The 15962-nt window shown below is 36.9% G+C and overlaps 1 protein-coding gene across 11 annotated transcripts in view; it reads left to right on the top strand.

Moving 5' to 3' along the window:
• LOC126483787 (putative thiamine transporter SLC35F3) overlaps positions 1-4362 on the top strand; it is a 647658-nt gene extending 643296 nt beyond the window's left edge. For 10 of the 11 annotated variants that reach the window (XM_050107011.1, XM_050107014.1, XM_050106971.1 and 7 more), the window contains one exon: positions 3903-4362. In XM_050107011.1, the coding sequence (XP_049962968.1) occupies positions 3903-4017 (115 nt within the window). In that variant the 3' untranslated portion in view covers positions 4018-4362. The remainder of the gene's footprint in view (positions 1-3902) is intronic. The other variant, XR_007587781.1, reaches the window with a different exon arrangement.
• Positions 4363-15962: the final 11600 nt, after the last annotated feature.

Here is a 15962-nt window from a genome sequence, read left to right as displayed (position 1 = left end):
TTTGAAGCTTATGTTACAGTAGATAGCTCCCCACCTGGAAATAACTTTAGGGTCTTTTTGGTTCAAATAGAAATATTGTTACCTGTTTTATTTTGTAAAAATAATGAAATTATCATTCTGGGGGATCTTAATGAAGACTTTTTATGTGAACACAACAACAAAGTAGAGCTCCAACATCTGATGATTCATATAATCTTCTTCCAGTAGTTTGACCTTCACAATACGATTTCACCTGAGAGTCAGACTTTGACAGACAATATATTTGTAGATTTCAATAGGTACCACAGCTTGACTGTCACCTCTGTCTTGGATGGACTCCCTGGCCATGATGGACAACTCCTCGCTCAGCATGACAGTACAGCCTTCAAGAAATTAATCCTCACTTGGAAATCTATTAGACCAATGACTAGTGATGCACTTGAAACATTTAAACAAAAACTGCAACAAATGGACTGGAGCCCAGTATACAGGGTGAATGAGACAAACCCTGGACCACAAAGGAATTAAACAATGATGTAAAACAAAGAGAGAACTTAACATTGCAGTTAGAATGTCTGAAGACATAATGAAAACAGGCCATTATGAAATGTACTGTAAGATACTAAAGAAGGTAATATATATATCATAAGCATTGTATTATGAGAAAGACATTGATTACTCTCATAACAAAACGAAGACTGCTTGGAATATTGTTAGAAGGGAGGCAGGGAAAACCATAAGAACTTTTGAAGAAGCCAATATTTTCAACAACCACTTCTTGTCAGTTTCAGAACAAACAGGCTGCAAGAGCTCTGTTAATGAAGTTCTGAGTCATATGCAAAAGACTATGCACTCTATGCTTTTACAAATAAAGTTCCGGATTCAATTAATGACAAACTGGTAACACTAGGATTATTTTGTGACTTGTCAAAAGCCTGTGAACCACCAAATTCTATTACAGAAGGCAGACCTATTAGGAATAAGTGGCGTAAGAAATAAGTGGTTAGAATCATACTTCAAAGATAAAAAGGAGAAAGATAGGAAGCAGATAGTACTTATGAGATCCATAGCGGCCTGGTTTCATCTAATTGGAGAACCATTAAATGTGGAGTGCCCCAGGGATCCATTCTTATTCCTTTACTGTTCCTCATATTTATAAATGACCTACCTCAGTGTACAAAGCTCCACTGATTCTTTACCATTTTCACAGATGATACCAAAATTATGATTGATGGTCATACATGTGAAGATCTTCAAGGATCTGTTAACAATATTCTCATTGATTTAATGAAATGGGTTAGCACTATTGGACTCTCATTGAACTTTAAGAAGACCAACTGCGTTCAGTTCACTGCAACTGCTAAAACTGAGGAGGGGTTAACTGCGAAGTGTGTACAGAGTCAATAGCAAGAGTTAAAAAATGAAGTTTTTAGCTGTTGTAATTGACTCCAGAGTAACCTGGTCTCATCATATAATAAATAAATCTTCAGAAGAGACTCAGCTCACTGATTTTTGCCCAATGTGTTTTCTCCAAGGGAAGACACATAGACACAAAGAAAGTAGCATACTATGGGTATTTCCACTCTCTTATAATATACAGTACTATATTTTGGGGAAACCAAGCAGTAGCAGAGAAAACGCTCTTGGCCCAAAAATGTGTTGTACAAATAATGAGCAGCGTTGACTCTGGATGTACTTCTAGAAATCCTTTTACAGAAACTAAAAATTCTTACTGTTACTTCCCTGTACATCTCTTCTCTTACCTGTTTCATCAGGAAAAATACTGAGTTTTGTAAAATAAATAGTGAATACTAAGGATATGATAAGCACAATTACCACAATGATTGTAAAAACCTGACTATGGTGCAAAAGGGTGTGCAGTTCTCTGGTGCAAAAGTTTTTAATGCTCTACCTCCAGATATTAAAAGCAAATTTGATAACCATTCCTCTTTATGGAGCATCTGAACCAATTTCTACTGGAAAGGTCACTTTACAGTTTGGAACAGTTTTTTTTTAGCCATAGTGAGAAAAACCTGTTAGATCTGTGGACCAGAAATTTTGAGTGTGATATACCATAGTGTACATATGAGCAATGATGTAGGTACCATACACATGTAAAATTCATAGTTATTTTCACTGGTTATGTGTTTGCTTTTCATTTTCTGTGTCTAACATTCACAGTAATCTATCATTCTTACCACATGTGTGAAATGAATCATGGAGTGTTACTTTTGCATGATTGACTGCTTTCATACTACCTATGTATAGATTAATTACTGAAGTACTCTATATCCTTGTGAGTTTATCACAGTTGGATTGATAGAGCTAGACCTGTAATTGAAGTTTGCTATATTTTCTTATTCCATCTTCAAATGTGATGCAGCCTTTTTACTGAAATCATAAATATTACCACAGAAAATTAAACAATGTAAACTCCCAGGTTGTCATACCAACAATATAAGGAAAAGATAGACTGCTACTCTGTACAGGTGACATACTGAGTTGAGACTGGCACAACAAAAAGACACGTACATATTAGCTTTTGGCCATAGCCTTTTTCTGGCAAAAAAATAATAAATAAATAAATAAATAAATAAAAACTTTCATTTATACAAGCAAGCACACCTCATGCATGCAAGTCCTATATCATGATGTGCTTTACTGTACAAATTGTATGATCTACAGGACCAATAATAAATGAAATCAAAATCACCATCTCCAGCATCTCAGACTGGACCTGCCGGAGTGGTGGTCATGAGCATGCTTGTGTGTGTGTGTGTGTGTGTGTGTGTGTGTGTGTGTGTGTTTTTCCTTTTCTGAAGAAGGCTTTGACTAATGTATCTCTGTCTTTTCACCGTGACTGTCTACATCTCAACGTGTCGTGTCATCTTTATGATTAGCAGCAATCTACCCCTTCCTTAAATTGCTGATATTCCAGAAAATTAACGTTTTTCCAAAACATTTTCCAAGGTACAACATAGTCAAATACAATGGGAAAAATCTTCTATAGAAATTTATAGTATTTCAGTTGAGAAAATCTTGTCAGTACTATATTTAGTTGTCTATCTGTTATGTTATTACTCTTCTATACACCAATAATCAGAAAGTGAAATCAAATTAAGGAGAAGTGTTATGAAAAACCAGTTACTAATTAAATGCATTTTGAGGTAGAAGCTCTTGGAAACCAATGCAAATTTCCATTTTCAAAGCAGGGAAAATTATCAAGACATTAAGAAAATTCAGTTCATTTGCAGATAACACGTTACATAGTAAAGATAGTTTCAAGATACGAGCTGGTTTATGACCGACAAAGTATGGCTTCATCCAAATGTTACGTAACTAGTTTCAAAAATATATAGAATTTTACTTATAACAAAATTATGTAAGGGAAAAATTAACAATATATTCCAAATACTTTTAATACATTATATAGCACTTGAATGTGTAGAATTCAAAACAGTTACAAATGCTCTAGAAACACACACTTGTTTCTAGCGACAACAAAAACTGTAGGAAATGGAGGACCCTGCTTATGGCTCTATGCAAATTCCTTCTTGTGATTCAATCACTAGACTAAAGTACTGACCAAAATACATTGTGTGTTTCTAAGTACACTATCCTCTGGGTACAACACACTCTGTGATTATTAGGTAATTTTGTGTATTCTAATAATCTGTTAACAATCTTTTATTACATTGCATACTTTAGAATGTGCTTTCTTCACCATATTTCCTTCACCAAAATTTTGCAGTTCCTTAGAATCTGATAGTCTTGGCCTCCCACCAAGCCTGCCTCTGCAAAAACAGTTAAAAATAAAAGCTACTTACACTGACATATCTTAGTAACTTTACACTCTGAATAAAATGTGAAATGTACTTTATCAATGCATCAATGAGATGTTGACATAGATTGCGCTTGTGTAGGTGGAGCCGGCGCCACAGGCATGGTGCCGGGGCAGCGGGCCGGCGTGATGTAATCGACTACCGCACTGGTTACATCCGGTCACATCTCCGCTCACCGTCTGGCCGTGTGCGGTGACCCGACCCTGAGCGCAGCGAGCCGCCCTGTTAGTTGTGTGATAATATGGACACGGCGCTGCCCACAAATTCTTAACTCTCTCCTGAGCTAGACTGTGTTCATTAAGGCATTTTCTGCAGTAAATGTGACAGAAAATAAGCATCTCTGTCTAGTGACGACTTAGCACTTGAGTACAGTTTCATGTCTGTGACTTTTTGAGATAGATGTATAATTTTATAATTGGTTTTACCAAAGAATAACTGCAGAAGTTAATACTTGAAAGTATAATTTTGAATAATAAAATTTCTATGAACTGTAAAATCAATTATAGACAAATAAATCTTAATTCTATTTGAGGTATCCTCATATTCTAGCATTTTTATTTTCATATTTACTTGGAATATCCTAAAAAGAACCCTTTAATCTAAATATTATCTAAAGCTATATTATACAAATACTTGTAGTGTGTATGTTATACAGTATTTTTCATTGCAAATGCATTACAGTTTCTTCCTCTTCTAATGAGAGATGAAATACTGAAATAGATGAAGTAGGGAAAGAATGATTGATTGTACATATTTACACAATTTATCTTCAAATTTCCCATAGCACTGATGTGTAGGTATATTAACAATGTTCGTAGTTTCTGCCCTGAAAACCAACTCTTGGAATTTTCTAATGGAATATGAGAGAGACACTGCCTCTTTTTTCAAATGTGTGCCAGTTCAGATTCTTCAACTTTTCTGTTATATTCACCCTTCCCTTGATTGTACACAAAAGAGCACACATGCCAGCAGTACTTCAACACTGGCATTATAAGTGTTTTGTGAACAGCCTATTTTTGGAACAAACTGCAATTTCCCATTATCCCATCAATGACTCAAAACCTCCATTTCTTTTATTTACAACTGACCCTCTGTGATCACATTCCTTAACGTGGTTTTCTCTCACATTTTCATGTGACATGATAAAATAACTGTTAGTAAAAGAGTAAATTTTCATAGTTTGTGAGGTGTACAGTAATGACATTTCACTATTTAACTGAATGTTACTAGTCTTTTTATTATACAACACTTTCTCACAAATAACAAAGACTGTCAAGCTGCAATTGGAGAAACTAGAATACCTGCAGATTACAATACACGTATTAACTGAGTTGGTGCAAGCAACCAGACAGTGTCATTTGAATTTGTAGCAATGCAACACAAAAGCCATGATTTCATTCCTTCATGCTGATGTTTAGAAATCTTGTAATGTGAGAGTAGTTACACAAGCAACATTCAGAAGCCCATATCTGATGGTCATTTAGATGAAATTGTTATTCCTGTGTACAGCACTACCAAAGTAGTTGGCAGCAAGTTATTGCCATTTCAGAGGATCTGTTAGTAGAGAGTAATTAACATCCACCTGGAGCCATGAATTCCTACAAAACAAATATAATGCAGCAAAAGTTGAAGTGTGGTCACAGAAATACCCGAATGCATCAGAAAACTCTGAAGCTTGACTTACAGATAAATAGTAAGTACTACTAAGCAAGACCTTCAAGCAAAGTTTGTTTATGACGTACTTCTAAAACAGAAAAAAAGATTCTTTGTATTTTGAGTGTTGCAAACTATAACACATTCAAACATAACCTAACCTATTGCAGATTCCATCAAGTAGGGAAACTTCAAAAACACTGAATGAAATAATAGAAACATTAAAACAGAGGAGCAATTGACAGAGCACCTTCCTTAGTTGTGCGAACAATCAGCTATAATTTATTTCTGTTTATCAGTTATGTAATCAGAAAATCAGCCACACTCTTGTTTTTCTACTATGTCCATAAGAAGCCAAAGAAATTAAAAGTGAGGTTTTGAGCATATACAATTTAAGCAAGAAAGGCAGCATATTTGAAATTTGAAATCTGTCTGACGTTATTCACTGAACAGTCAAATTTTCAAAGCAGCTAAAAGTTACAGACAAGTGATTTAGTCAGAACAAGGTGATACACACTGAGAATTAACAACATTGGATGACAATGCAGAACTGAAACTCATACTTAACGGAAATTTTATTTAACTTTGGCACATGAGTAAGCAGTGGCCTGAGTCCATCGATTACTATCAACAATTCAACAACTGATTTCATTGCACTTTTTTTTTATTTCTCCAAATAAACATGTAGCACTGACTTTATTAATTTATACTTTTAGCTTTTACACAAAGTTGCAGATAATTTATACTGAACTGCCTGAACATTACTTTACAAAGACGCAACAGAACTGATATGAAAAAGCTGCTCTGAAACACATTTCAAAAACTGCCCACGTGGTATCTTCTTAGACTCCTTTTCAAACATAGCATCCAGTGTATTTAGCTACCTTGAACTAAGATAAAAAGTATTCTTTGTAATGTTAAAGATAATCTAGGTCTCCAAAAGTGTAGTGTATTCCATGAAAATGCGGCATGTTGTATGTAAGTGCAGCCTATCAGAATATTCAATGAGAGAGGCAAGGAACATCAGCAACACACCCATCTTAAAGAACCAAACTGATCAGCTGTCACTAAGCACTGCGTAAAATATAATCATGAAATCAAATACGATGAGACAAGTATCATGCTGATGGTGCAAATGCCAAGAAGCTTGGACAACATAGTTAAGGAGTCTATCAAAACAAATATGTCGGAAAACCTAATAAATAGGTATGGTGGTTTCAGTTCAAACAAGGCTTGGGGTCTGGCATTCAATTTATTAAGATCTCAGCAGTTACCCCATCCAACAGATTTGGAAAACACCACAAGAAATTGTGTTTCACAGAATATGAATGTGAGCTCTGAAAAGAAAGTGTATCAGAGGGCACGGTGCGCATTGGGAGTCAAACTTGACTATAAATAGTTGTCCAGGACTAACAATAGTTCACAGTCCGGCTGGAGTCAAGACAGCAAGTACACACAACAGCAAAACTCAAAGTACCGAAGAAGATGGCTGGACAAATTGTCAAAATATCGTGCATAAAATGAAAAAAACAACACAGTAGAACACACAGAAACACATCATTATCAATTAGGTTACATCTGGAATATACAGGATTTTGTCACCAACAGGAATGACTAGAGCTTACACACTGATAAACCAAGAAATCTAACATTTGACTCTCGAGTATCAATGAGGCTCCAATTGTGAGATTAAATACAGAAGTTAATATAAGTGCTCAGTCTTAAAGTGTTTTTTTATATTTATATATATAAATTGGTTGTTAAGATTCTGAGTCTTTATATTTTGTAAATTATTTTAGTACATATTTTATAAATGACTTGCATAATATTATGAATAATGTTGTAGCAACAGAGTAATGTGTTAACATAAGAAAGTAGCAAAAATATAAATGTGGTAATAAAGTAATTGTATCAAAGTAAACTTGTAGCAATGCAGTAATGTAGTAATACAGATATATGGTAATGTAGATGTGTTTACATGTGTGGGACAAATGTGAGCCAAGGTTTAACACGTGTGTGTAAAATACACCAATACAAGGGAAATGTTCTAGTTCACCCTTGGATTTCTCAGTTTCATCCCAAGCTTTTGCCACTCATGATAAGATAGCTCACAACACAATCCCAAAATAGGTGTTTAATCATCATAGAACCATGTGACATAACCTCTAATTACTTATCAGCAATTATAAATTTACTGTAAAACATATGTATTGTCTATTTACAGTAATACAAGGACATGTAGTCATAAAAAACACAGTTAACTTACAAGTTTGGTACCTTTTCAACATTGTTTCTTCCTCCTATACCTTCTGCTGACTATGAAGTTCTTTACATTATTATTTTACCCTGAACTACATAGTTAGTGAGAAGAGCAAAATAAAACCTAAAATATGATCATAAATGAGAAAAAATAAATAATATTTATAAACAGCATACAGCTTTCCTAGCTTCGCTTCAAGTCAATGGCATCCACAGACATTACTTTGTCTTTCTCAATCATGTGTGTGTTAGTTACCATTAATTAGTATAGTATTCAAATTCATTATATAGGTAGAACCACCGCTGACTCATCATAGTGTATTACAGTTCCAGATTCTATCCACTGTATTATCTAATCATCATTTTAACTGACAGCTCCTAACATCAGATATTGAATAATTATTATTATTATTATTACCATTAAGTCACTGTAACATGTATCATAGTCTTTGTACAAACCACTTTCAATATGAAAAGTAGATTAATCATTGTAGTAAATCCTTCAGTCATCATTATGTAATCCAAAGGGAGCCTTGCTCTAGTTATTCCCTGATGTAATCGGTAACACCATCAATGTGCTACAGGTGATTCAAAAACTTTTTAAAAACTGACATGGCACATTGTGCTTACAAAAATAAGCAGTAATCACCTAGGAACCAGGAATTGCAAAGGCCAACCAGGTCTACTAAATGGCATTGCAGTTATTTAGTCACTTGCTATAAATGGATGCCCACTGCAGGGGATCCTCAAAGTTTTGTTCAGATGCATGGAGACACACCTCATATCAATGCTGCATTGAACAGCACATTCTCTCACAGGTACCTGGTGTATCTCAAAGACATCCTGCTGCCACAACAATCCTGTTCACTAGATCCTCAGATGTTGTAGCACGTGTTTTATACACAAAGCTCTACAGATACCCCCATAGGAAAAAATAAACTGGGAAAAAATTCAGGTGATCATGGTGGCCATGCAACTGGCCTACACCAACTAATCCAGCAGCCGGGAAAAGTTACCTGTGGCTGTGCCCTCATTTTCTGCTGAAATGTGTGGGGGCTCTGTCATGCTGAAATCAAATGCGGCAATGAATAGGTATGGGAATATCATTCAGCATGTGTGGTAGAACAACCCATAGGAATATGAGATACATGTGACCATCAAGCTGGTCCAGCAGCACGTATGGCCCAATTAAACAGCCCCACGTGACCATAGCTCCCTCTCGATGTGTTTTTGACCCCCAGCTCCTACGTGATTGCTAATCTTTGTTGTAAGCCCGATGGCCCATGTCAGTTTGTGTATGTTTTTTTGAATCACCTCACACATTCACTCAACAATATAATGCAGAATAGTCCCTACCACCAAGTCCGACATAACTTTCAGCTTATGTCATAATTATAATAATAGCATTAAGTATTCACATTTCATTTCTTACCATTAGTTGTCTCATGAAATAATCAAAACCCAGTATGGGAGAATACAGTAATAAATTGTTAGCATTCTCAGTGTGATATTGTAAAGTAATGCTGCAAAACTGTGACAACTGTTTTGTCAGTAGAACATGTTATATCTCACTACATAACTTGTTGTTCCACCTTTAGATAGCTGCCATGTGGAGGACCAGCTTTTGCTTCCTGGTATTACCAAGGACTGTTCCTTGGAGGGAGGAGTGTATATGGTGAATTCAGCCTTGTGATGCCAGTTTAGGAGCTTCTTGAATGAGAAATGGCGATTCCAAGGTCTGGAAAGTCAGCAAAAAGGACAGGAAAGTGATGCGCTGACCTTGTGTCCCTTCATACCGCATCCACATTATGTCTAATAGCAGACAAAGACATAGTAGTCAATTGACATCTCTTGGGTCTTTTTTAAATACATAAATCACTAATATGTTAACTGCAGAAATGATATAGATTGGGATTAATTGTTACATACACTGACATGAAAAAAGTCATGGAAAAGCAATGTACACAAGTACAGATGATGGTAGTACTGCATACACTAGGTATAAAAAGCCAGTGCACTGGTGCAGGTGTCATTTGTACTCAGGTGATTCCCATGAAAAGGTTTCTGATGTGATTATGGCCATACAGTATGAATTAACAGACTTTGAATGTGGAATGGTAGCTGGAGCTAGAAATACTGAAAATTCCTTTTAGGAAATTGTTATGGAATTCAATATTCTGTGAACACAATGTCAAGAGTGTGCTGAGAATACCAAAATTTATGCATTACTTTACACAACGGACAACACAGTGGCCAATGGCCTTTGCTTAATGACCAAGAGCAGTGGTGTTTGTGTAGAGTTGTCAGTGCTAAAAGGCAAACAATACTGCATGAAATAATCACAGAAACCAATATCGGACATACAAAGAATGTATCCATTAAGACAGTGTACAGAAACCAGATGGCAGTTATAAGAGTCGAGGGGCATGAAAGGGAAGCAGTGGTTGGGAAAGGAGTGAGACAGGGTTGTAGCCTCTCCCCGATGTTATTCAATCTGTATATTGAGCAAGCAGTAAAGGAAACAAAAGAAAAATTCGGAGTAGGTATTAAAATTCATGGAGAAGAAGCAAAAACTTTGAGGTTTGCCGATGACATTGTAATTCTATCAGAGACAGCAAAGGACTTGGAAGAGCAGTTGAATGGAATGGACAGTGTCTTGAAAGGAGGATATAAGATGAACATCAACAAAAGCAAAACGAGGATAATGGAATGTAGTCAAATTAAATCTGGTGATGCTGAGGGAATTAGATTAGGAAATGAGACACTTAAAGTAGTAAAGGAGTTTTGCTATTTAGGGAGTAAAATAACAGATGATGGTCAAAGTAGAGAGGATATAAAATGTAGACTGGCAATGGCAAGGAAATCGTTTCTGAAGAAGAGAAATTTGTTAACATCGAGTATAGATTTAAGTGTCAGGAAGTCGTTTCTGAAAGTATTTGTATGGAGTTAGCCATGTATGGAAGTGAAACATGGACGATAACTAGTTTGGACAACAAGAGAATAGAAGCTTTCGAAATGTGGTGCTACAGAAGAATGCTGAAGATAAGGTGGGTAGATCACGTAACTAATGAGGAGGTACTGAATAGGATTGGGGAGAAGAGAAGTTTGTGGCACAACTTGACTAGAAGAAGGGATTGGTTGGTAGGACATGTTTTGAGGCATCAAGGGGTCACAAATTTAGCACTGGAGGGCAGCGTGGAGGGTAAAAATCATAGAGGGAGACCAAGAGATGAATACACTAAGCAGATTCAGAAGGATGTAGGTTGCAGTAGGTACTGGGAGATGAAGAAGCTTGCACACGATAGAGTAGCATGGAGAGCTGCATCAAACCAGTCTCAGGACTGAAGACCACAACCACAACAACAACAACAACAACAACAAGACAGTGTAGCAAAATTTGGCATTAATGGACTATGGCAGTAGACAACCAATGTGATTGGTTTTGTTAACAGAATGATATCACCTGCAGGGCCTCCCATGGGCTTATGAGCATATCAGTTGGACTCTTGAGGACTGGAAAACTGTGGCCTAGTCAGGTGAGTTGTGATTTCAGTTGGTAAGAGCCGATGGCAGGGTTCAAGTGTGGTGCAGACCCCATGGAGTCATGGACCCTGGTTGTCAACAAGACACAGTGCAAGCTGGTGGTGATTCCATAATGATATGGGCTGTGTTTACATGGAACAGACTGGGCCCTCTGGTCCAACTGAACTGATCATTGACTGGAAATAGTTATGTTGGGAAACTTGGAGACCATTTGCAGCCGTTCATGTATGGATGACGTCTGTCCCTGGTAGCTGAGCGCTCAGCGTGACAGAATGTCAATCCTAACGCCCGGGTTTGATACCCAGCTGGGTTGGAGATTTTCTCCACTCAGGGACTGGGTGTTGTGTTGTCCTAATCATCATCATTTCATCCCCATCGACACGCAAGTCACCGAAGTGGTGTCAAATTGAAAGACTTGCATCCGGGAAATGGTCTACCCAACGGGAGGCTCTAGACACACAAAATTTACATTTTTATGTATGGATGACAAAGCACCATGTCACTGGACCACAACATCCTAGGCAATTAGTGTGAATGATTTGGCCATCCATATCGTCCGGCGTGAATATCAGACATTTATGGGACATAACAGAGAGGTCAGTTCTTGCACAACATCGTGCACCAGCAACACTTTCGCAATTGTGGATGGCTATAGAAGTAGCATGGCTTAATATTTCTGCGGGGAACTTCTGACAACTTGTTGAGTCCAGGTCTTGTCGAGTTGCTGCACTATGACAGGCAAAAGGAGATCTAAAATGATATTAGGAGGTAACTTGCGACTTTTGTCACCTCCGTGTATGTAGCATGAAGAAAATCAGATATGATGTCATACAAAACAGTAATGTCAGTCACACAATTCTTCAATTAAGTGAGGGCACATTAGCATTAGTCATTTAATTAGCAGAAAAACTACTCAGAATCATTAACTAAGAAAGGATAGATAGACTGATAGCAACAGATAACTAACAGATTGATAGAAAAGAAAAAGATGCAGAATGCAACAAAAAAAACAGAAGAAAATGCTGCATGGATAAGCATCCTTATACTTGCCACACACAAGACATACCAAGAATGTATCAAGCATGAGGATTAAGACAAAAGTGCACCCTCAGCATTAATGCAAACAGAAAATAGTTACATTCAATGCTAAGCAAATATGAGACCTAGTACAATTCATCACCGAAAAAGTCGTCTTCACACATCATATTTCTTAACTTTACACGTTACACAACATAATCAGAAGATCATCCTTTATTTCAGATTCTACTGTCAGCACAGAATGTAGGTTCAGTCAAAACTTTGGTATTAACAATGAATTACATTGTAGGCTGTAGAATTTTTCCATTCAAAGCTACTGGCAAATGTATAATGGACAGAATTGATAGTATAAGACAAGTTTTTAACCAGTTGACAGAAGCAAAGAAGATGGAGCATTCAAAGAAAGAAAAAGATGCTAGTAACAAAACCATATGCTTACCATCCAAATGACATAGGAGGAGGGTATTCCCCAGCCCTATCCTGAGGATTTACTCTTTAGAAAAGAAATTACAGAAAAGAATTTTGACACATGATTAAGAACAAAGTATTCATTATTTATCCACATTAGGCACTTGTCTGTATGGTTTTTGCTCAGTTTCATTTCTTAGGTGAAAAGCTTCCTTAATTTTGGGTATATTATGCTGTAAGCATTCGTATGATGGTTCTCAAGCACTTCAAAAGATCCAAAATAAATATTAGAACATTTATTAATTCTCCACAGATAGCTTTTGTCTTCTATTAGTTTTGTTTAGAACTAAATTGTGTACTTAAGCTACATAACTTTTAACCTTTTATCACATCATTGTTTACTGATCTCTCCTTGTTTTTCCATATTTTTCCTGACAGTCACCCTGTGTTTTTTGTCAAGATTTTTGTCATATCGCCTTTCATAAAACCCAGCACAAGAGTAATATAACTTATTTAAAACATCTTCAGAAATGATGACATATCCAATTGAATTACAATGGTTTTCATTATAACAGGTTCTGCATACTTTCCTAACCTCTCTCGTATATCTTTCCACAGGACTGCTAGAAGAGTGGTATGCTGAAATTAATAGCTGTGTTTATTCCTCTTCCTCTCCGGAATTTTTCCAGGTTTTGATTTGAACACATTGTCAGAAAGGATTGCTTTTGGAACACCCACATTTTGAAAATATGTCCCTCATGATCTTTAAGATTGCCTTCTTCAGAGGGTGTTGTGTTGTTGTTGTGGTGGTGGTGGTCTTCAGTCCAGACACTGGTTTCATGTAGCTCTCCATGCTATTGTCTCCTTGTGCAAGTGTCTTCATCTCTGAGTAACTACTGCAACCTACATTCTTCTGAATCTGCTTACTGTATTCATCTCTTGGTCTTCGTCTATGATTCTTACTCCCCAAGCTTCACTCCAGTACTAAATTGGTGATCACACAATGTCTCAGACTGTTTCCTGTCAACTGATCCTTTCTTCTAATCAGATTGTGCCATAAATTTCTTTTCTTCCCAATTCTATTCAGTATGGCCTCATCAGTTAAGTCATACACCCATCTAATCATCAGCATTCCTCTGTAACACCACATTTCAAAATCTCTTATTTCCTTCTTTTCTAAAATGTTTATCATCCATGTTTCACTTCCAAATGTGGCTACACTGCAGACAAGTACCTTCAAAAAAGACTTCCTAACACTTAAATCTGTATTCAATGTTAGCAAATTTCTACTGTTCAAAAATGTTATTGCCAGTCTACATCTTATTTGCTCTCTACTTCAGCCATCATCAGTTATTTTGCTGTCCAAATAGCAGAACTCATCTACTTCTTTAAGTATCTTGTTTCCTAATTCGATTCGCTTAGCATCATGTGATTTAATTCAACTACATTTCGTTACCCTTGTTTTGCTTTTATTGATGTCCATTTTTGTCCTTTCAAGACACCGTCCATTCTATTCAATCACTTTTCCAAGGCCTTTGCTGTCGCTGACAGAAGTACAATGTCATTGGCAAAACCTCAAAGGGTTTTATTTCTTCTTCCTGAACTTTAATTCCATCTCCAAATTTATCTTTGGTTTCCTTTACTGCTTTCTCAGTGTACAGATTGAGTAACATCGGGGACAGGCTAGTACCTTGTCTCACTCCTTCTCAACCACTGCATGCCCTTCAACTCTTATGACTGCCATCTGGTTTCTGTATAGGTTGTAAATAGCCTTTTCCTCCATGTATTTTACTACTGCTATCTCCAGTATTTCAAAGAGAGTATTCCAGTCAACATTGTAAAAAGCTTTCAATAAGTCTACAAATGTTATAAACACGGGTTTGGCTTTCCTTAACCTATTTTCTAAGTTAAGTGGTAGGGTTAGTTGACAGTCTAAAAAGTGAAAACCAGTCAGAGACCAGTTTTAAACATCTTGCATGACATTTTGAACACAAGAAAGTTCACTTACTGCAGGGTTTGATGAGTGCTCATACCCATTCAAAATGCCTTCTCAAATGAGCTGTATATTGCCAATCCAGATGATTTCTTTAGCCTCCTAACTGCCATGGATGAGTGATGTGTGTACCACTACGATTCCACAAAGCAGCAAAACAAGCAGTAGAAATGTTGATTCACCTCTGCTGAAAAATGCAAAAACCCAACCAACATTGGCTAAGGTGATGCTGCATGTTTTTTGGGATTGTCATGGTGTGGAGCTAGCAGATTATGCTTGTCACAGGACCACATTACTCCTGAGTTGAAGGAGTAATATTTGTGCAGCTGCATGCCAAAAATTTAATCGATTATTCCCGAATATGTTACAGGAGGCTGTCAAAATTAAGCATTCCAGGAAGCTTTCAAAGGGGTGTTATTGCTCCCTGTGAATGACCGAGCTGATTCTCCCCAGGACACAGTTATGCATGCTGATTCTTTGGGCTATCAAATTTTGCCTCACCCACATATAATTGTGACATGATACCCAGTGACTTCATCTTTCCTTGGTAACAGCTGTCAAATACAATAACATGCTACTGATAAGTACTAATGCACTATCAGCTATGAACAAGAAATTGAGCCAACAAGTTGATTTTCGAGATGGATCATTTCATGAACATCCAAAATGCAGACTTATATAATCATCATCCATTCAGAAAAAGGTGTTGCAATGAAGGGTGAATATGCAGAAAATGTTTAAAACCATCACATTGTTTTATGGTTGCAGCTTAATATTTCTAAATGCTTATTGCTGTTGTAGTGTTCAGTCCGAAGACTGGTTTGATGCGTCTTTCCATCTTACTCTGTCCTAGGTGGCCAGTTCATCACTGAATAACTAGTGCTACCTATGTCTTTCTGAATCTGCTTCCTGTACTCATCTCTTGGTGCTTACTGTATTCATCTCTTGGTCCCCCTCCACGATATTTACCCCCCCCCCCCCCCTCCCCACATTCCTCAAATACTAAATCAGTGATCACTTGATGTCTCAGAATGTGGCTTATCAACCATTCCCTTTTGGTTGTTCCACAAATTTCTTGTTTCCCCCAATTCTGTTCAATATTTTCTCATTAGTTACATGATCGACCCATCTAATCTTCAACATTCTGGCTGCAGGGCCTCAACTGGCCTCCTCATAACCAACACATGGCCATCACTAGTACTGAGACAAAACCAGCTTTCTTCAGAAAACACAACACACCTCCATCC

Source organism: Schistocerca serialis, chromosome 1, assembly GCF_023864345.2.
Source record: "Schistocerca serialis cubense isolate TAMUIC-IGC-003099 chromosome 1, iqSchSeri2.2, whole genome shotgun sequence".
NCBI lineage: Eukaryota > Metazoa > Arthropoda > Insecta > Orthoptera > Acrididae > Schistocerca > Schistocerca serialis.
This window is presented reverse-complemented; position numbering and strand designations above follow the sequence as displayed.